The following is a 22,430-nucleotide window of genomic DNA, read 5'->3' as shown; positions in this document are numbered from 1 at the left end:
ATCAATTATGCAGGAACACGTTTGTTTCTTTTTTCACCCCATTTCATAACGTATGAAAAAAATAAAAAAAAAATATTCAATCCACTACTCTACGATCAATATGTAATATATTTATCGATGAGCGTACGACGCCGTATAAAATAGTAGAGTAGGTAAACTAACACGTAAAACTTTGCCAATAAATATTCACATGTGTGTTACATATATTATACAACAGATACGGAAAGTATGCGTAGGTATAATAAATTGCATACGCGGTTATACGTTTTGGAATGATTAACGGGTGAAGGAGGAGAAAGATGTGAAAAAAAAAATAAATAAAAAATGGAAAATTGAAAGAAAACAATTTCGTTTCCGCATCGCTGCAACGAAGGCTTGGTGTAATTTAAGAAGTAATGCACTTTCACCGCTTCTTTCTTCATTTATTTATTCATATATTATTATTATAATTTCTTTTTTTTTTTTGTTTTTCTATCTTTCCTTTACTTATCTTTGCCATCTTATTATTGTTATTATTTTACTTATTATTGTTATTTTTTTTTTCTCAAGGTTCCAACGAGAAGGGCTAAAATGTCTGAATGAATTATTCAGAAAAGTTTACCATCTCCGTTGACAAGGCTTAAGCCTGTTTCTCCCCCAGTTTGTATCTCGGGCCAAATATCGCGCATAATATTGTATTCGAAGAAATAATTTACACACAGGAGCCGGAATTTCGGAACGATGAAATTATTTCACGCTGGTATATACGGTATACATAACGACACTCTGTATACACCTATTTCGAAAGATTTATACATACATATACATATATATTATATATATTAAATATATTATATATATATTAGGGTGGTAGTTATTTAAGGTGTTGGCGCATTTTTTCGGGCTGCCCCCCCAATTCAACTGCAGGTATTTAAGAAACGATTGCTTAATTTTTTCAGATACGCATCTCATTTCCAACCCCTCCCACCAACAGAGTGAATTTCCCAATTTAAAATACACGTACTTCTTATAAGTGAAGAAAAAGGGAAAAAATCCGAGATTTCGAGGGTGTGCAATTCGCCGAGATTACATGGAACGATGATGTGAATTTTTGTCCTCATATAGTATCACTAATGTCCACTAAAACCTTGCGGTTACAGATTTGTTTTAAACATTGTTACTCTTGCAATAAAATATATACTGAGAATATGTGTGAAACGCGTGTATTTTAAATGGGGAAATCCATCCTGTTGGCGGGAAGGATTAGAGTTGAGATAAAAATCTTTGAAAATATTGGGCAATTAATTTCGAATCATTTGAAATTGATTTGGCGGGGAGCCGGGCAAAAATTCATGGCGAACTAATCAAAGGCCACTTTAAATATGCATATTATACCTACGTTTCGGGCAAGGAAATTAGACCGTCGCTACGGTTAACCGATTCGAGACAAGTCGTAAGATCCAAGAAGGCCCAAATTCATTCCTTTTCAATCGATCATTAGAGCAATTAATTTTATCATAAGCTTCCGGCTGTGGGATCGCTAAAGGAGGAAGACAGGGGCCAGGATATCGCGGATATAAATATACGCCGTGTGTCGCTAAAAGCCGACTTATCGCCTTGGCCCGCAGACCGGATTCCCACCCTCCGATTATCAACGAGCAACGATAAATATTTAAATAAATAAAAGATCGCAGTATCGCGGAACGCGTGTTTCGCTATAATTGAAACTCAATAATGGCGTAAAGCGTAATTTTTCTCGCGCATTACGTACAATATTACGGTATATACTCGGAAATAAGGATGCTCGACGGCCGCAGGTATACGTAACGTCTTAATACCCGGGACAAAAGATAACGGTATATAATAAATACGAGGGTACATTTTGCGCAGTAAAACCGAGCCTCCGCATAAAACGGCACCGCAAAGCACAATTATAATCACCGTGCGTACGTGCCGCACACACGGGAAATAATTTTTGCATCATCTATCGTGGAATGAAAAAAAATAGGCGGGCGCCTCGGCGGTGGCCGGGGTTGAACAATGCAATTATGGGGGGTGAAAGGTGAAAGGAGAGAGAGAAAGAGAGAGAGAGAGAGAGAGAGAGAGAGAGAGAGAGAATGTCGGGGTCGCGTATCGAGCGCTTCTTTGGCGAGGGCTGGTGTTGGAAAGTGGGTGGAAAAGAGGTGAGGGGGGAATTGTCGCCATTTAAATCGCGGCACGGCTCCCGGCCTCTCGCCACCTTCCCTTTCCTTCCCTCTTCTTCCCCCTTCTTCTTTCCTCCGTTACAACTCCACCTTGAGCAAAAACCCCGGGATCTCTGTGACACGCGACGTGTAAAACCGTAAAATTTTAATCGGTTTATCGAGACGATGAGACCTAGACGCTGCACGTAGCGCCGACGCTTCTTACTAAGCTCGTTTAGAGCCAGATCTCGCCGCAAGGGCCGCAAGGGAGGAAGGGCGGGTCACACCCTATACGCGTCCCGCATGCATCGAGCGAGTATCGCGGCTCTCGATCACGCCGCTTCGCGAGGCTGCAGTGAAAGCCACCCCCCCCCCCCCCAAACCCGAAACAAGGGAAAGATTAGCCGGCGATGAAGGGCGCCGGGCAAAAGGGGTGGGCTGCAGGAGATAAGTCTAGGCGAGGCGAGGCGAGGCGAGGCTCGACGAGGTGGCCAGCGATAAGTGGCGCTAACGATGTGCCGGGAAAGAGAGTGCCGGTGAAAAGGCGAAGCTGCGAAGAAGCCGTAGAAGGCCAGCCTTCGGACGGACGCCTCGGCTGCACACGGCCAAGTGTCTCCGGGAAAGAAAAGTGTAAGGCGCGCGTCTGATGTCCGGAAGATAAGCCATTTTTATCTCATAGTCGGCCCTGCCTACCTTCCACCTTCCCTCCCTCCCCCCCCTCATCCTTTCACAGCGCTCGCGTTATATTCTCCGCAAAAAGTTTCGAGCCCGTCCCCCTCCTCCCCCCTGCGTCCCGTCCGAAACCAACCCCTGGCTCCTCGACGTGTTACAGATGATGAAACTGGACAAGCCACGCCGCGCTGAGTCAACTTTGTGAATAAATTTTGAACCCCAATTAAAAATTTCATCTCAACTCACGTTAACTCCGGTATTATGCCTACCTACCGTAAACCTCGAGGTGAATGATCCGTGCGTAATTTTTTATATTTTTAGCCTTATTCATTTTTTCCGAAACCCCTGCTCTTCGCAAGTTATGTACTTTATACCGCAGTAACCGAATCCATTACTTTATAGCTGGTGAGAATTTTTTTTTTTTTCAATTTTGACACGATAACTATTTGCACTTGGGATTTGGAGATTTTGACACGGGTGATACTTGAAAAGGTCGAGCTTACGGGGTTGACGTTGGTAACGATACCGTACCAAGGGATGTTTACGAAAAATTGTTACTTCGTTGTCAAATCTTAATAAACGAAATACACTCGCATTTTTAAAAGCCAACTCATTGAAACTCGTTGTAAAACCGCACAATAATTATTGTTTACCTGATGTTTCTCTACTTTAACGGTACCGAATTCAGTCTGGTTCGAGGTTCCGTTGGTTCATTGCCGCGATACAAAATTTGAATCACGACCGGCACAAAGGACTGTACATTCACCCTTGATCGCACTTAAAGCTCGGCATTCCCCCGACAAAAGGATTTGAGAACCGCGATAATCTCCCGTGTCGGATCCTCAAAGTAACCGAGGACTTCATCCGGCACCTGTTTGGCATTCGGTACAACAGCTACCTGCTGATTCGCCGTTCTATTTTCGCCGACAGATCGGTATCAAACGAATTTTGGCCGGTGCACGGTGTTCGCGTAGGTATACCAGCCATTCGCTCTCTTTGACGGACTTGTGGTCGAATTACCTCTAAATTCCAGCCTCGTTTTTCATTCCTCGTGAAGTTTCACCTCGACTTCCGTCCATCGGAGCATCGACGACGGGACTCTCGATTTCAAGGTGTTTCCAAGATTCGCCAAGAATATCAGGCAAGACAGTCCCGCGTACCGAAACCGAAACACCGAGTGTCCTCTTGGTGAAAAGCTCGCAGCCGACTTTTAGGGAAATCGAATCGATGGCCGATAAGAAGGAAACTGATCGGGCATTGATATGGAAACGCGTTATCACGGAAGCCGTAACCAATCCCGATCGGAACCTTGGCATTCCGCGGGTCTTCCGGAACGAATATTCGCCCGGAGAACTGGGTTGAGGATATCATTTAGCCCGGTCTCTCGCAGACGACACGACGTGTGCCGAGAACGACCTGAACTCGGGCAAAAGTCGCGTGGAACGGCGGCGTAACGCGTGTGTGTATCCACTTGGGGGTGTACCGGCGTCTTCTCGCCGGCTCCTTGAGACAGGAAAAGGAGATCGGTTTTCTCGCAGCGTACCTTACACGTATTGCCGGGCCACGTATCCGCCGCGTCGTTCAAAAAGATCAAAGGTACTTTCCGCAGGGAAAACCTATTTATCGGACTAACGCAGGGCTTAACAGTGTTATCGACGTGACGTCGTTCGCTCCACGACCCGGCATATTTCCTCCGGACGACGCATCGTCCTGATCCTTGATCCCGGTCCTCGTTCTTCCGAGTTTAAAGTCAGCTTGAGTCACGGTTACGCGGCGCGTGTCACTCGATACCGGCAGACGACTTATTTACATCCCCCAGCGTCGAGGGGGACGACTTTTAAGGAACGGTGCGTCTCCGGGAATGTCTTTTCTCGTATAACCAGCCCGTTAAACCGGTTAGCTGCAATCAGGGCGAAAGTGGTTGTCGTAAGTAGCAGACCTCACTCGCTCGCTCACCGGCGTTCATCGGAGAGACCTGCGTTTGCAATTTAGGTCCAAGCAGCGATTCCGAAACGACCCCGCGTCTGCCGGCTCAACAAATTTCAACTGATTATACTTGAAAATACTAATAAACTCATCCGCGCGGTTATAATCTGAATATTTAATAAAGAAGAACAATTTATCTTACTCGAATTATCATAATTTCTTGAAAACTTTCGGACTCGCTCATCGCGTACAACGAGGTGCTTATCATTACATAACCTAATAAGAAGTACCCAACCGGCAAGTTCTTACCAACGGGTATCAATTTCTCGCATTTTTTTACGCGGTGCGAATCGCTCTCGGCAGTGTTCAAATGAAACGCGAATCGTCGGAAGATATTTCCAAATCAGCGGGGTAAAAGAATGCTTCCGACGTAATTAAACACCGTCAAATCGTTCCTGCCAAGGTCCGGGATTACCTCGAGTGCCTGCTTCGATAGGAATGGGTGATATTTTTCGATGAAATTAGTCCAAGTATGAAAGGTATGGTAGGTATTCCTGAAAACAAGCGAGAGAATTCGAGCCTGCGGGAGGCCGCGGCGGAATCGACGGGGCAGTTAAACGGGCAGGAGGGGGAGGGCTCGTATAATCATCGCCGGCGATAATCAAACCGGCAATCTTCCATGCGGGTGTCATCCCCGATCCTCGCAGAGAGCTCCTTCCCGCCCTTCGGGGTCCTCTTCTTTTTTCCCTCCCACCGGCGTCAAGCAAATTAGACTTTCCATTCCTTTCCGCGACCCAGCCTGACCCGCTCGCCCCTCAAGGGCGTATCCTTCGTACACATGGGGCACATTCAATCTTTCCGGACGACATACCCTGGGATTGGAGTTACTTCCAAGTTCCAGCGCGTCATCGTGCAAACCGTCCCAGCAAGGTTAGCGAGCGCATGGGTCCCTTCTTTAATTCAGAACCCGTTGTCGCCGTGTATTCAATTTCCTTTTTGCAGGCTCGTCTTCTTCCACTCTATCTCTCTCACTTTTTTCCAGTTTTTTTTTTTCTCTACCCCCTTCCCTTCCCTTTGCCCCTTCTTACACCCTTCATCGACGGACGAGGAAAACTGTGCTGACTAACTGCCGCCTCTTCGAATGAATTCTTCCTTCGACAAGAGAAAACTGCCGGAGACGTTACAACCCGAGAGTTATATAAACATGCAGGAGCTAACTCACCGAGTTCTATACATATGTACATTTATATAAGTGCACACGTATGCACGTGTATATATATATATATATATATATATATATATATATGCATGTATGTATTTATGTATGTATGTATATGCCACATCGGAATGCGGAGCAAAGAGGGAGAGAATTTTATTGCGAGATAAAATTGAATGCGAGGTTTTCATCTAACCCTCACAAAAGGGGAAAAGGATGCTTTCTTTTTTTATTTCCACAAAAAGGAAGAAAAAAGAAAGTAAAAAAAAAAAAAACACGAGTCACAGCCTCCAGGTTTGTAAGTGAATTATTACCCACATATATACATGTATACATACATACCAGCGTCGAAACGGCAACCAGTCGAATTTCAGCGAGTAGCCCGAAGCGTAGAAAAGGAAATTACAGAAATACCAAAGCTCAGATATACGGGGTGCTCTTCTGGCAATCGATGCCACTTGTTACGTTACTCGAAAGCTCGAACTCTGCAGCGAAAATTCCGTCTCCCTGCAGGGCGTATCGAATGCTGTGGTTACGAAAATTACGGACCCACTGCCTGGTGACGAGGTATCGAGAGATACGCGGCTCGCACAGAGAGTCGTAGACGCGTACGAGGACCACCCTCATCCCCCTCGTCGCTCCCTCCTTGCCAACCTACGTGCGCCTTTATGTACGGAGAGTGAACATATTCGTTAATTATACGTCAGCACGTACCGATGCTCGCTCGAGACATGCGCAACAAAACGAATTAAGCCCCATCCATATTGAATTATCGGTTGGGGCGTCCCGGAATATGACGTGGGCGGTATACCTACGTACAGAACATAGTTCGGTTCGTACCGCTGGTCCGCGTGTATGGATTACTCGCGATCTGTTGCGGATACCAGAACCCTGCTGACACACACACGGGGTTGTAGAGTCGCAAAATTTTCGCCCGATAGATCCCTCGGCGCAGGCGCGAATCTCGTTCCTCGTCGAATTACTCAAAGGTGGAGGACACTCGCGATTCGGTCGATAGGCCAGAGTTTTGGAAAGGACGACTGGGATACGGTTGAAACGGATTTTGAAAAAGCTGCGAAACGGCACGACTCTGGGAAACTTGACGGAAGAAACAAAACTGACCGAGGCGATACGGGGGTGGATAGGCGCTTGATGAATTCCCGTGGATAAGCGGTTATAGCATCGTTTCATAACTTTTTTCCCCGTCTTTTTTCGGTCTGTTGCTCAACCGGATTGCACAAGCGCGAGGAATTATCCGCTCCGAGAGATTCGGCTCCCATCCTTTTCCCAAAGAAGAGTTTTATCACACTCGGTATAAGGCGGGCAGACACTGCATGTAAAACACAGACACAGGCGTAAATGAAATGGGTTCCGGAGGCTGGGTGGGTTCGGGCATCTTCGCGGGTTCTGAAATTTAGTGTTTGGCGTATGGTCCAGGGCACGGGGAAAGCCCGCTGCAAGCTTTCGCCGTGAAAAAGAAAGCACGCGCGCACACGTGCGCGATATACCTGTAGTATAAGGTGTGCGTGCGCGCGTTTGTCTGCGAGAGTACACAACACTGGCTTAGAGTAGCTGTTGGGAGTCTCAAACCGCGTGATCTATTGCTCAATTTTACCTACGCAACCCCTAGGCGCTAGTTTATTCACCGTGGCTCGTAAGGATCAGAACCCTTCGCGGGCGTGCTGCTTCTTCTACCGCGCGTGGCGATGGTGCCGAGTCGCGTGTTCGTTTAACTTTATTTATATCCCATAGCCGTTGTTGAACCTGCCCTCGCCAGATATGGACTCTCCTCCGAGTACCATTAAGGAAATCCCGTTTATTACGTACCCTTTCCAAATACCCAATGGCGATGCGATTGCTGTTACTTGGTTTCACCCCACTTCACACGGTCTCTATCACTCTCGCCCTCTCGTTTTTCTTTTTTTTACTTTTTTCTTATTTTATTTTATTTTTTTTATTTTTTCATATCCCTCCGTCAGTCCGTCAGTGCCAGGAATGAATTCGTTTCACCCGCCTCGGTCCTCGGTCGTAGGCATTTTTTTATTCCTCAAATTAACGTCCCTCTAAATTGGATTTTGTATGTTTCGCGTCTGTTTACTCGCGCCGAGTGTCATACGCACGATTTCGCGTATTTTAATATCGCGTACTGCAGTCAAGACCTCTAAATATGTTTACTCGTCGAATAATTTCAAATTTCTGTCAATCGATTGAAACGGCACGCAATATGAACTGCACGTATGACACGACGAGGAGCAGGAGGGGACGAAACTGTAATTAATCTAGCGTGGCTGGGCGATTCGCGAAATTACTTCTTTGTCATACTTTCACTACCGTGATAGTATCGATCGAATTTCAGCATCGCGAAGACTAACTTTGTTTCGAGTAAGGAATTATGTTTCGACCAACCGTAAATTGTCACAGCAATAATCACGTAAGCTCTCTGACATAAATTTAATTTACGATCAGTTTAATACACCTCTGTAATTTTGACTCAAGTATAGTTCGTCTCAACTGGATAATTGACTGTATTATCAAAACACCGTATAAAAATGTCGGATCAACTCGTACATATGGTACCTTCGTTATAAAAACTATGTACAAAACTTTTTCTTACTACATAAACAAAATATAAATCAATTCAATTTACTTAAATTCCTCAGTGAACTTTCAAACAAGTATACACACGTAACATCTGATGAAATATATTTGCTCCGAAATTGCCAAACGTATTCATCTACATCAAATACTGTATTGTACAAGATGTCTGATTATTATTTATAAATGCGCAAAATTATAACCCGCGTATAACTATGTGATACATAATCGTATACGTACGTTAATCACGTTATTACCTGTAATTACAGACGAGTTGAAATACGATTCCCGGGGTGATCCAAATGACAATTTGAAGAGCACGAGCTGGTATACGCAGGTATACCATGTATCGCATAGGCATATAATGCTCAAGGCTTAAGATAGTTTCAACGCTTGATAGAGGATCGGTATAATTAACGCGCGTCTCTCTCTCTCTCTCTCTCTCTCTCTCTCTCTCGGAATATCTCCCCAGCGTTAAATCTTCGTTATCAGGATCGCCTGGCTCTCGTTGAGGGGTGTGTAAGAGGTATAATTAGCAAGGTGTGCGCATCCGTTGAATTCCGTGAAGTTCGTTGCGGACGTCGGGATTCCTTGGTCCACAAATCTGTTTAGCTTGCAGGCGCAGTTCTGGCTAATCTACGCGTCTCTGTGTATAAGCCTATATTTTATATAATATATTTAAGCGTATACAGTTACAGGGCGTTACGAGGCGCGGGCGGAAGGCGTCTTGAACCCTCACCCCGGAGGTCGGCGAACCTGTAAGTCGAAATTTAAATTCGAAACTTCGGGTTATGGCGCGGGGTGTATAAGCTAAGCGTGGCTGCCGAGTCGGTGCGCGTCGCCTCGTTATCGTCGCTCAACAAATTACAAGTTTGTATAATTTCCGCGAACCTCGCCGAAGATCAGCCAATTTTCCCGGCACCGTCCCTCGCACCTCCTCCGCCATCCACCCCCTGCAAACGCGGCCAAGTATCCTCCATCCGCAACGCAGCGCACCCCCGAGCTCACGCTTTCCCGTAGATGCTGAACGACCGCGTCACGTGTGTACGTATTGCGTTGCGGGTGTGCTTCGCTACGGGCGGTATCGTGTAACTTTCTACGTACGTACGTACGTATGTGTAATATAACTTATAGACGGGCGTGCAGATCCTCCGATGTACGATGTCACGTCACTTCGGTCAATAATTCAACTCCGCTGGAACGCTGAGGTAGGTGTATAAAAGGCGCACGTAAACCGTATCGAATCTCATATGTTATACGAATATTTTCACGACGTTTTACCCTGGGAAACCGAACGGCAAGACGGTGCTGTTTCAAGACTTTTTTTTTCAATTTTCGTTAGGTACGTAACTCTGTGCTGTCTTGCAATTTTTTTTCTCGAAACTCTCGATACACCCGAGCGCGGAGAAACGATTTTCGTTATTATCTCGGAATTTTAGTCAAGGCAAATTTCTGCAGTGATTCGGTATCTCAGCTGCGTAAGAATTACTGTTATTATTTTGTAACCAATCACGAGAACGAAAATAAATTTCAACCAATCAGGCACAAAATTGGGTGAAAAATTACAAACAGTAATAAGGTACGAATAGTGATAAGGAGTAATGTAATGTAGACATTTACGTTGTTGACTCCGAACTCATTGACAACGATCACATTTCTTGTCAAGTATGGAGAATAAAATTTAATGAACAGATCCACCGTAATTTATAAACCCAACAAAAAGAGAACGATGCCGTTGTAACGTTGGCAGGGATATAAATTCAAATAAAAAAAATTGTCAAACGGAAATAACTGATTCTAGGCATCGTAGGTTTGACTTTAAACCCCTGCATGACGTAACGCGCGTTTCGAATATATCGCACAAACGCAGAGAGAGCGAGAGAGAGAGAGAGAGAGAGAGAGCGGTACTGCCGGTTGATAGATTGCTTGAAATTCGTAAGGGGCAGGGTTATTGGTTGGATGGGAAACGAGCCATAAATGTTGGGCCAGTTTACGGAAAGGATACGGGGTAAAGTCCCGTTTCGAATACGTAAACACCGAGATCTGAAATTGAAGTAACTTCCGGAGGAGCGAAACGAGGCAGTGAAAATTCTATAACGGACCGAACGTACGCCCAACTAACTCGCCGATCTTTTTCGCGGCTAGGATGCAAGTACTTGTAAATACGAAATTCACAGCGATATACCTCGAGAGTCGGTATATCCGCAATGTGTGCGATAAAATTTCAACAGGCTAGACAAACTTCGCTATGCGGACGAGCGCTGCAAGAGGTAGCGTAGGTACTTGTAAATATGCAGAGGCTCAAAGTGTTCTCGCGCCCACGTGTCAGATACACGTATGTACGTACGTAGGTACGTGAACCTTATTTATCCCGTAGACATTTTACATCCCTTGGGTTAAATTCCTGTGAAATATCTGCCTTGCCGATGCGTCGAGAGATATTGCGCGAGTTTGGGCAATAATTTTGAAGATCTTACAAGAATACCTGCAGATTCCATTTCGTTGATTGTACGTATCACGGATTTTTTTTTTTTTTTTCTTTCTTTTCTTTTTTATAACCAATATATTTTCGATTCGTTTCTAAATATTTTTGTGCTTCATCTTATACGGCGTTTAAATTATACTCGGTAAAATGAGGGAAGAAGAAAACGACGACGATCAAAAGAAACAACTGGAGAGGAAGACGAGGGCAAAAAGGCGAATCACAGTTTTGGGCGTGTACAGTAATTCGTTCGTATGCACGGTGCATTAATAATAACGCATCCTGTCTGAAGCGCGCGTTGTTTAATTATTTAATTTCACCAGGCTCGAATTTTTCGGGTAATTTCGTGGTTAGTGCTCATTGCCAGGCTTAATGCGAACCCCTCTTCAGATGGGTTATGTTGAAAGGAATTTCACACGTTTTAACTCTAGGTTTGTACCAAACGACAAGGGAGTTGAAGAGCTGGGGCTTCCTGGGAGTGTTGAGGCGAAAAAATTTAAGTGAAAAATATGCTCCGTCGGTAGAACATTTTTTCAACATGGAGATTTCGTCTTCGGTTTTTGTTATAATACATTGCGACCCTCTCCCCCCACCCGTACGGAATTCAAGATAACATATTGGGCACATTAAATCTGCAACGGATGTCAAAGATTATGTAAAGTCAAATATTTCTCAATTTAAATTAATAGTCGCGATGACCTGCAGGTAGATTATAAGAATGCCTTAATTTATACACAGTCAGGTATTCCCGCAATAAGAATATCTTGACGAGTCTCCGTACAGCTGAATATTTAAAGAGAAAGATAAAAATGAAAATAAAAATGACACAGAATAAAGGATAAAAATAAAAACTGTTCAAGTCTTCTCCCCCCGCGTGATTATCAACGCGACGATTTAGCATCACAGATTAAATTTTAATTTATGCGCTGATCAATATGCGGTGGCTATCAATTCTTGTTTGCAATGTAAGCAGCCGGGCGATATTTAAATTCGATAAATACAAGGGTTTTATTCAACTTTACGTCCGAATAGGTTTTACGTCGTAATATTTCACAGGTATCTCTTTTGCTGTATAATCTAAGGTACATAATTTATATTATACATTATTATTTTTTGTATCGTTACACTAGACGCGTCATATTCATTTCGTATAACGAACCGGTATTATTTTCTCATCATTCTTTGTATTTCACCCTTGATTCGCGCAATAATATTGCAACGCGCGAACGCAACACGTAATTAAAGTATACGACGATGAATATAATAGCTCCTCGGTAGTGATAATAATAATAAGGATAACAATAACAATAACAATAATAATAATAATAATAATAATAATAATAATAATAATAATAATAATTGTAATGATATAACAATACGTTACATGTTACTTGATAGATTTTTTTGCACAAATACGGATTACTTACCCGTCCCATTCTCCCCGCTCGGACGTATTCGAGCGTCGTAACGCCCCGGGCCGAGGATGTTGTCCAGGACCTGCTTCTCCTTCTCCCTGAAGTTCACCTTTCCCGACGTACATCTGTAATCGATCGTTAGAAAACACCGATTAAATATTGCCCCGAAACGCGGTGAGGATGACATTATATCCCGAGAAAAGAGTTTTACTCGCTATAGAAGAAGCCTTATCTTTTGTTTTGGACTATTTGTTTTCAACACCGAAAAGTTTTCCCGCACACCTATAATTCCCAAGTATACGTACAATGTACGCGAAACATTCGAATCCGTTGATCAATCGGTAGGTATATGAATTATATGCATATTGTAAAGAAAGCAAGTTACACCTTTCAAGTTTTCACAGAAATTCAATACGATTCATACGTAAGGTTGCCAAGAGAGAACAGTGGTATTGGCCCAACAATGTCGAGAGGCTGAGTGTCTGTCCTTTGGCTAAGAAATTAATACCCTTGCCAAGTTAAGGGAGGCAAAAGCCACCGGAATTACGACAAACAGGTTCGCAACTATGTTGAGAAACGTGGCAAAGAGATACGGAATGGAAGTGAAGATGGAGAGACAGAGGGACGCTCCGGGGAAGACGTTATTGCCACAAAAGACAGACTCGAAATATCTCTCGTCGTGCCTCGAAGGTTGGTCGCGCTTCGGTGGCTAGACGAAAATTTTAATGGTTAACGCGTAAGGCAAAAGCGTGTCGAGTTGTACGCCGGTGTGTTGTATCGTATACGTACATCCGTTATACGAGCGTACATTCGCCAACATGTCCCGCAGTCGTGCTCTTTGAAGTCGGTGAGCTTCTCTGTTCTTTGAAGAGATTCACGCAGTTAATTGTCAGTTTGAAACCAGCGGAAGAGGAGGGAATGAAAAAATTAGGACGAAAATAAAAAGAAAGGGAAAAAAAAAAGAAAAGAAACGAAACAAAAAATAAAAAACAGCAACTCTGGAAACCGACGGTCTAATACTCTTTTGGTAAATGAAAAATACCGCGAGCAACTAAACGACACAATTGAATACGAACGAAGGTTGGCAAAGCAGAGCTAAACGGATGCTAAGCGGTTTCAATTATGGAATACACGTATACATATACGTGTTATACAACATTTGCGGAACGTCGTTTGCCTTTTCTGGGTTAATTGCAAACTTGGCCATTCACAACCTGCGCGCCGCGGGGTGAGCTGAACACGACAGCGCATAACCTCCGTGCTTCGCCTGACGCCTGGATACACATAAAACGTGTAATAAACGAGCGTTCGTTAATATTTCGAGGTGTTCGCTCATCTACGTGCATGCACGTGTGGATGTACGTATGCACGTAGCACGTATGCTCGGCCTTCCGCGGCGTGTCAACTCCGAGGAGCCATCGCAAAAAAGCACCTCCGAACCTCTCGAATTGAACAATTCTCGAACGCCGTTGGTGGAGCCTGGAGCATAATCGCGGTGATGGAATATCGTGGAAAGGTATGAAATGAATTGTCACGTTTGTGAGTTTTATGCAGTTTCGAAATGAGTCTGACACCCAGCCAACTCGATCTGAGTTCATGTTTCTTTGGACACCGGGTGTACCGTATTACAATGTTAACCAATCTGCAATTTCTTATCGTCACCCGGCCCCTTTGAATAAACATTTATTTCATCTAGACGAGTACTTGTGGATTATAAACGGTGAGGCGGAGTAGTCGTGGAAAGATTTGAGGGGTTGATGGATAGACAAACACTTCCGAGGACGACATTAATCACAATAAGCCGATGTTATGTTTTTACGGAATCCGTCAGGCACCCGTGGAGAATGTATGAGGGGTATATTAAGGAAGTGGAGAGCCTGCCCGTTCCATTTCACCGAGCCGCCACACCCTCGACTCGCCTGATTCCTCTTCCTCCGCGTCGTCGCTTCGTCATCGTGACTACCCGGCCAAAACCGACATCAGCCAGCTACCCGATGAACGGATCGGAACGTTTCATCGATATCCAAGCAGCCTGATGTTATTAATTAGAGAGACTATAGACGCACCTATCCAAGGATCCTGCAAACGTGTTTGGTGTGCCTGTTTTTCTCACAACCTCCTCGATTCATTCTCCGATTATCTCACGATTTCAATGGTTCATTTCCACTCGGAAGAAATCACCTGGGCCTGCAACCCCCGCCCGCTGCTCAGTCGCGTTACGGAAGTTATTGACATTCTATGCAGAAACTGGTCGCGATATGTCAGCAAGGCGTTACGGTTGAGACGCAGGTCATGGAAAAACACAGACCGAGGTGACGCGGGATCGAAGAATGAATCACAGACGCGAACCAACGACCGCCGGCTTGAAGTTTCAACGTTGGCGAATCGGACTGCGGTTTTTCTGGAGAGCGCGACTCGAATAAAGCTTAACAATCAGTGATTGTTGTGCGTGTACGTGCCTGTATGGCTGAGAAGGTTAATCCGTAGTGCATATACCTACACGAAGATTGGCTGCGGTGTACGTTTCCTTTGCAGCGACTTGTATTATGACCCGTGAGAACGGGCCCAGGGCGGTACAAAGCCAACCTTGGTAAATTCCTTCGCCCCCGACCCTCCGTAGAGCCAATTATCAAAGCTCAGAGCAATGCTTTGTGACGATCAAAGCGAGCTTTTTGGGCGAGTGGTGCCACGCAGGGTCTATATATTCTGTATCAGCAGAGTGCAAGGGGCGACGAGACCGGAGGGAGGGGAATAAAGAGTGAGAGTGGGACCATATCCAAGATAATAATCAATTACCTATACCGTGCATGCGTCTACCTACCCATACGTATAACTCGCTTTTGTACGCGAATCCTCGAGGCAGACGTGGCTGAATATGTTACGCGTATACTTCAGAAAGGCGCGGCGTCAGTCGTGTACAGGATCTGTCGCTCCATCGAGAAAACAAGGTTAGCACCTATACCCCGGAATACCCGGTTTTTTTAGGGTGGCGAATTCCCGTCTCTTCAATCTCGCAGTTCAGTTTCATTCTCGGGTAACAGCGTGTGAAGTACCGGTTTTATCAGTTAAAAGGATGTCAGGCTCGCTCAGGTGTGGTGCCTTCATCTCGTTCAACAATTTGGTGAAAATTTTATCAAGCATGAGATCTCCGAGTGTAACCCATCACATTCTATACGTTCTTGATGAGGAACGATTCCTCCGTTTCATTTCGTGGCACCGTGTTCACGTCAGTGCGGCTATATAAGTGCATATCAAACCATCGTCTCGAAAGATGAGCTGCCGAGTTTCTAAGTGACTTAAAGGGTATGTACCTTATAAAAAAGGGTATCTCTCACGATGTGACACAGGATTTCGCGTAACACAGTTTTGCTAACTCAGCTGAAAAGTCTTTTAAAGTTTGTTTTCGTAACACTGCCTCTCACGATCACATCAAGTCCTTTTTTTTTCTTTTATCCAATCAGTAGGTAGGTACATCTTCGGAAAGGACCCATCCGTTGTGTCAAATATGAACCTGGTTATGAACTTCCGTTTCAGTGATTTTCTAAACCATGTAATCTTTAATTGGCAAGAAATTTCACTTCAAACCTTGAACGATCAATATTTGCCAAGTTGTAAAAGAGACGTGCCTTTTCCTCGGGGAGACAAATTCTCTCAGGTCTCCCCTAATCTTTGCGATCAGTTTTGAAGTCTCTGACATTTTCGAGACGAAATCAGATTTCACCTTACCGTAGTAATTGCGTTTTTCACAAGCTCCGGACCATTAGAGCTTGAAATTTACATACCTCTTAACCGTCTGATTCCCGATAACAAACCACTTTTCTCATTTTCGTTCAATCTAACTGCTGTTAGTGTGTTATGTCTCAGAAATCTTGTTTATCGAACAACGATGCTTCGGGAGGATGTAACATGAGCTCCCGCACCGCTTCAGGGTATTCCAGTGAACAAACATTGGCTAGTCTTACAAACTGGTACTTCTGTTTCACCCATTTCATTACGTAAATACCTGTCTATCGGTTTTGCGAAAAGGAAACGTACCAACCTCTGCGTTAAAAAAGTACGTCTTCATTACAAGTATTTGCGGATGCACGGGATCCGGAAAGTTCAAAGGCGACCCGAAAACCTTTGCTACAAGCGCTCGGGCGCTAGGATTAGGTGTCCGCAGTCACCTGGATGCCCAAAACAACATCCTGTGCTCGGGATGCTTGCATAGACGTGGAACTATAATGTACTCCTACTGATATGTGCACATCACATGTAGGTACACGTCAGGTGCGGTCGAGTGTTTATCTGGGCGTCGAGCGCCGATGCAGACGCGGAGACGGGGGCGGGAGGCGGGAGGCGGAGGCTCCAGCCTCCGGGGTATGAAAAAGGAGAGCGTCGACGACCGTCGAAGAACAGGACGAGCGGCGACGCGCGGAGACCATGCAACAATGGCACCCGCGCAGCGAAGTACCGAGAGGCATTGTAACCGCTACAAGTTCGACCGAGGCCTTCAACCCTCTTCGGATTATCTCTGGCAATAAAAAAGTTTGCCCCGCCGAAGCCGGGCGGAGTTTGTTTTCGTATAATCCCGACCGTAGAGCCTATTTCCCGGAAAAATTTTCGACGATACCCCAACGAACCGACGCACGGAGACGTCTACCACGCGAGGCGAGGTGGTGCGGTAAGGACAAGACTCTACACTCAACCCCTTAAATTTTTTATCGATGTCCCAACCGCGACGCGGAGACCTTGATCGGCGGGAAACAAGATTTGACAGAGAATCGTGAAATACGGACCCATCGCATCGGTTGGCACGTGACAAGTACGGTCTCCGTTGGTGTTGTTCCGTTATTGTGCTATTCCTTCTCCCACTTCATTCCGTGTCGTGGAAGACACACTGGGGCGATAAAATTCAGGGGCGAAATAAGGACGGAATGAACAATGAACCCTTCATTCCGGTTAAGAAGAAGACACGCTCCTCCCCCAGGAATCGAGATATGAGCTCGTGTTGAACCCGGGCTCAGCTGGTGGTAACCGGTAGTGAAGGGATTACGATGTATATTCATAAATATCCAAGCGTGCGAATTCAGGGATCTGCCGCAGTCGTTGCTTGCTTCACGTGTACAAACCAAAACGGTCGTGCCGTAGACCGTGGCGTATGTTAAAATAACCAGCGGGTAACGGCCACACGCCCAAACTGCGGACAGGTACGTTAAGGCGTTTCACCAAGCGGAGGGACGAGGTAAGTTCGTAGTTTAGGGATTAGCCGACTAATTGGCAGTGCGGCTCGTTTTCTACGAACCGATGGTGTTCGGCTACTCGTTGACGATAATACGTTGCGCTGGGATGAAACTTGGTACTGGCAATTAATTGGTCAAAATGCGATGACATGAACTTCATCGACGGATACCTTTGACGAATTATACCTACTCAGACCTGTTCGGTGAAAGCCGTACCGAACAGCACTCGTCGTTGCTAATTCACTTGAATCCACAGATTCGACCGAGCCGATTAATCGTGCATCAAGGGCCGTGCGGTTGTCGCATGAGTTTCGAAAACACTGCACGAAGCTGCAAGATGTACTCTGGACGTAATGACCGAGTTTGCGAAGAAGAGTTTTCCACATGTACGTGAAAATTATTTATTCTCTTTCTCTTTTTCATTTGAGGTTGAATCACGGAGGCGGAGAGCCAATTTTTAGCTATATTGCGCCTGGCTCTGTAGCCTTTCCAGAAAAGGGAAGAACAAGTTGACCACAATTCACGTACGGGCAAATTGATGAATCAATAAACGAAGGGGAACGAAAACCTCTTCGATCCCAACATATCTGGGATTTGTACCGACTGATTTATTTCCTCAAAAAGACCCGTATTCCTAGTTCGATCGTTATGCCATGCCGGGAGGACGGGCATTATTGAATTCCAGATTGACTCCCTCCTTTCCGCTCCCTGTAGGTACCTCTCGCTTTCTCCTTCCTCTCTCCGTCTCGCTTTTCCTCTTTTAAGGGAGATCACGAACCACTACACAACCGCCTGTCTATAACCTGGGCTGGCAGCCTGGTACCCCACTTACACATTGTGCTAATAATAAGGCATGATGGGTAAACAATTAGCGCGCGCACGAGATCCATCAAGTATAGGGGTGAGCGAGGGGGAGCGATAAGGGGTGATTCTGAACGGGCGGCCGCGAGGGCGAAAGAGGAGTTATACGAGGGATGGAGAAGACTCGAAAAGCAGTTAATGAGGGCGGCGCCGTGTTAATGAGAGGATCCTGAGCCGTACGTCCGGGTTCAGACCCGCGCCTGCCTTCGCACAGCACACGCGTATAATTTAAGCACGACATATGGTACGCGGGATTCCCACAACTGGACGTAAATACTCACAGTCGACATTAATTGTATCGCGCCCGCCAGGAATATCGCGGCTATTACCGAAAGCTCTCTACGATTCGTGTAATCCCCGTTCAAGTGCAGCGACGTGCGACCGTTCGCAGAGCCGACGAAGAAGATGTCGCGATGGGAAGCAGAGAAGGGGCTGCGGTACGTGCCAAGGGCGAATCTGGAGAAACTATCCTACCGTTCGTCGGAACTCGAACATCTCTGTGGGGTTCGGCAAGCCGTCAACTCTGAACTGCACACCGCAAATGACTAGGAAATTTATCTCCCGTCACATTGGCGACAGCTGTTGCTGCCCGGGGCTCGGCCTCTTGGATGTAATTTACATAGAAACGGGATTACCGCTGGGATATGTGCGAGCGTAGGTCCGTGCTGTATACGTATGCCGTATACGTGTGTAGAGGGTCGGTTGTTCGCCACCTCGACGATACGGATTTCAGAAAACATTTCTGCTCTCGAATCCACGCCCCGCAGCAACATCGCAACAACACCGCGCACTGTCTAAACCAATCGATGATGCACCGTGCATCGTACAACCTGCAGCGTGCAGACATCACGTAGTAATCATAGTTGCGAGAATATCGTCGAATATCGTCGAGCTCCGACAGCTCGAATGAATCGATCTCCAATGCCCCGTGATTATTTCCTCCCGGAAGAGATACGGGGTGTGGAGAGGATTCCGTAAAACAGGATGAAATATACACACACACGGTTCGGCTCAGCAGTGGCCGTTGCAGTGTGTGGAACAAAAACTGGTCACCGTCCTACCGGACACCCAGTTTGACCATCGGGTGACCTGCATTCCGACACGGTGCAGGTGGTCACGAAGTAACGCCAGGAATTCGACTCGATCCGCGTCGATACATGTTGCATCCTCAATGGGAATATCTTGTTTGGTACGTGACGCGATGGTGAAGTTGCAGGAAAATAAGGCGGGTATTGCGAAAAAACACTTCGACGCTTTGCCGCAACGGTTGAAGGGTCAACGTATAAGGTACGAGCGTTAGGCGAGTCTGTATCCACCCCGAGTAAATATGTATGTATAAAGCGTATCTGCGTGTGGAGGTCAGAGTGCAGACCTATACAGTATACGAGGACATTGATTTGGCTTTGCTATCGTGACTCCGGCGAATGCAATTTCCGGCATTGGACTTTTAAATTACGATACGTCGGGTTCCCGGCCTAGCTTCAGCTCAAGACCCCCTCGGACGCTGTCCTTCCGGAGATACAAGATTCTGGTTCGTATACCTAACGGGTCGTGGAAAATTTTGTTGCTCGCTCTCTCTCTCTCTCTCTCGCTCCCTCTTCCCCGCCCCCCCCCTTCCTCTTTCTCTCTTTCTCTCTCTCCCGCTCTCTACGCTCCAGATTGTATCGCAAAACTTTGCCGAACCTGTACAGCAGGTGGTCTCGGGGGATTATTCACTTCTCCGGTTCTTGGCGAAACGACCGAATTCATGACTACAAATGACCACGTGCGGTCTGGAGTGATTTTATGTAGCGTCAAGTCAATTTTAATCAGATTTCCTGCTGTCGCATTTGAATTTGACGAAAGGATTTCGCGCGCGGAACGGTTTTCGTAGTTGCTGATTTTATCCTCTATCGCGATACCACCTCGTCAGATTCTCTCCCGAACCGGTGATTCCGAGGCCAACGGACTGTTGCTACAAGTGCAGACCTTTCATTCGCGCTGGAAATAGATCGTATCGTAAATCTGGAGCTGCTTCTTTGTTCTTCGCGACGGGTTCCCCGGAGAGGTTTCAAGCCTTGGAAATCGTCAAGGGTAATAGCTGTCAGGAATTGAAACGTTCCGAGAGAATTGTGCCCCCATTTAAAAGTCATGTTCGGCTCGTTTCTTCAACTGCTTTCAACTGCGATCTGAAGAGATCCCCGTATTTCACCGTACGATTTCATCGGGGAATCCGGAGTACCGGTGAAGTAATGTTCCCGGAGCAGCGCTCCGAAACACTGGGACTACGTTATTCCTACGTAGGTACTACTCGTACATCATCCGGTACCTACGAGAGATATGATAACCGTGTCCGAGAAGCCAGGTTAGAATTAAGCCACGACTTACTCATCTCGGTGCTCGGGAAGATGGATTGTTTTCCGGGCACACAACGAGTTGATCCTTTAATAGCGTCACAACCACTAATTCCAGGGTTGCCGGGACGACGCGAACGGTAGGCGGAGAAGAAGCGTGCCACCGCATACATTAAACCAAGTTCTTCTGCTTAGCTAGTCCGACGTTTTTATCCATTCTCCTAGTGAAATCCTTGGGTGTTACGGCGCTAATTTCACGGCGAAACTGGTCGTCGTCGTCGTCGTCGCAGACATTCTGGTCGTTCGTTTTATTTCCACAATAACACCGCGTCGTTTGCGGCTTGGGCAGACGCCGGCTAAAGGAGCCTAATATTTTCAGCTATAAACGTATTGCGCAATGTTCGAGGGACTTGGGGACTCTCAGACGTATATCGCTGGTGTTTTGACGATAAAAACTTTTCAAGAATCAGGCAACAGCGAATTAACGATACTGGTTGCAAGACTCTTTACGGTTTTCACGGCTTCGTGACTCGAAACTCGACTTTGATTACGTTTCTTGGTGAAGAATTGCGAAAGACACAAATCGGTGAACTTGAGCTACCGATGGGCTTGAGAGATAAATCATCTGCGTATCGAACAAGAAAAAAAAAAAAAACCGCTTCCTTTGAAATCTTTTTATCAGATTACAGCAAGCGTCTTTGGGACAACGTGGTTCCTTTTGGTAGAGTCACCCCTGCACAATGTGCACCGACCGTATGAGATTAAACCTGAAGAATAGGACGACTCGTGATGCGACCGACGGAATAATACCGCCCAGCCAAAACGCCCGGAGGTTGATTGCAGGAGGATCGAGGATCGAGGATCGAGAATCAAGGGTCGAGGATGGGGGGATAGCTATTGTCACGCCGAGCCTACCGCACAGGTTCGAGCGAGTGTCAACATTTATGAGCCAAATATTTACCCACTCGCTTTGTGCCCATCATGTCTCATCACTCATTCTCACCACCGCTACGGTACTTCCGCGGCGAAAGAAAGAGCCGCACAAAGAGTTATTAAAATACAACATATGTAGGCGCACACATGGACGCGACGTATGGATCGCGTCCTGTGTACCCGGGCGCTGATTGAAACCTCCTTCCTGGTGTTTCACCCCGGCCTTACATACTCGCACATATACAACCTGTACGTCATACCTGCGCACACATACACGTGGGTACATGTCGCGTTGTTTCGGTCCCCGGGTTCTCTTTCAAATTATAAAACACCGACGCCTAACCGATTGCGCCGGAAGCCCCGCAGATGATCCGCAGGCAGCGCTGCAACCCCTTACACCTGAAGGGGTGGTGAGGTAAACTTGAAATATTTCCGCGGCGCTAAACGCGCTCAGTGTCGAGACGAGCCTCGGGGCCGAGTGAAATATTTAAGCTGGTCTGGTAGCCGCGGGCTGATTTCTGATGAAAACCCCTACGAGACTCCAATAGCCGGATGTGGGCCTGGTTCCGGGCGGCGGCGAGCCATTCACGGCAGGCGTGCGCGACCCTTTACT

The 22,430-nt window shown here is 46.1% G+C and overlaps 1 protein-coding gene across 4 annotated transcripts in view; it reads right to left on the bottom strand.

Annotated features, from left to right (window-relative positions):
• LOC124175171 (glutamate-gated chloride channel) overlaps positions 1-22,430 on the bottom strand; it is a 97,074-nt gene that overhangs the window by 33,241 nt on the left and 41,403 nt on the right. For all 4 annotated transcript variants that reach the window (XM_046555149.1, XM_046555148.1, XM_046555150.1 and 1 more), the window contains one exon: positions 12,481-12,593. In XM_046555149.1, coding sequence (XP_046411105.1) covers positions 12,481-12,593 — 113 coding nt within the window. The remainder of the gene's footprint in view (positions 1-12,480; positions 12,594-22,430) is intronic.

This window comes from Neodiprion fabricii, chromosome 2 (assembly GCF_021155785.1).
Source record: "Neodiprion fabricii isolate iyNeoFabr1 chromosome 2, iyNeoFabr1.1, whole genome shotgun sequence".
Classification (NCBI taxonomy): domain Eukaryota; kingdom Metazoa; phylum Arthropoda; class Insecta; order Hymenoptera; family Diprionidae; genus Neodiprion; species Neodiprion fabricii.
This window is presented reverse-complemented; position numbering and strand designations above follow the sequence as displayed.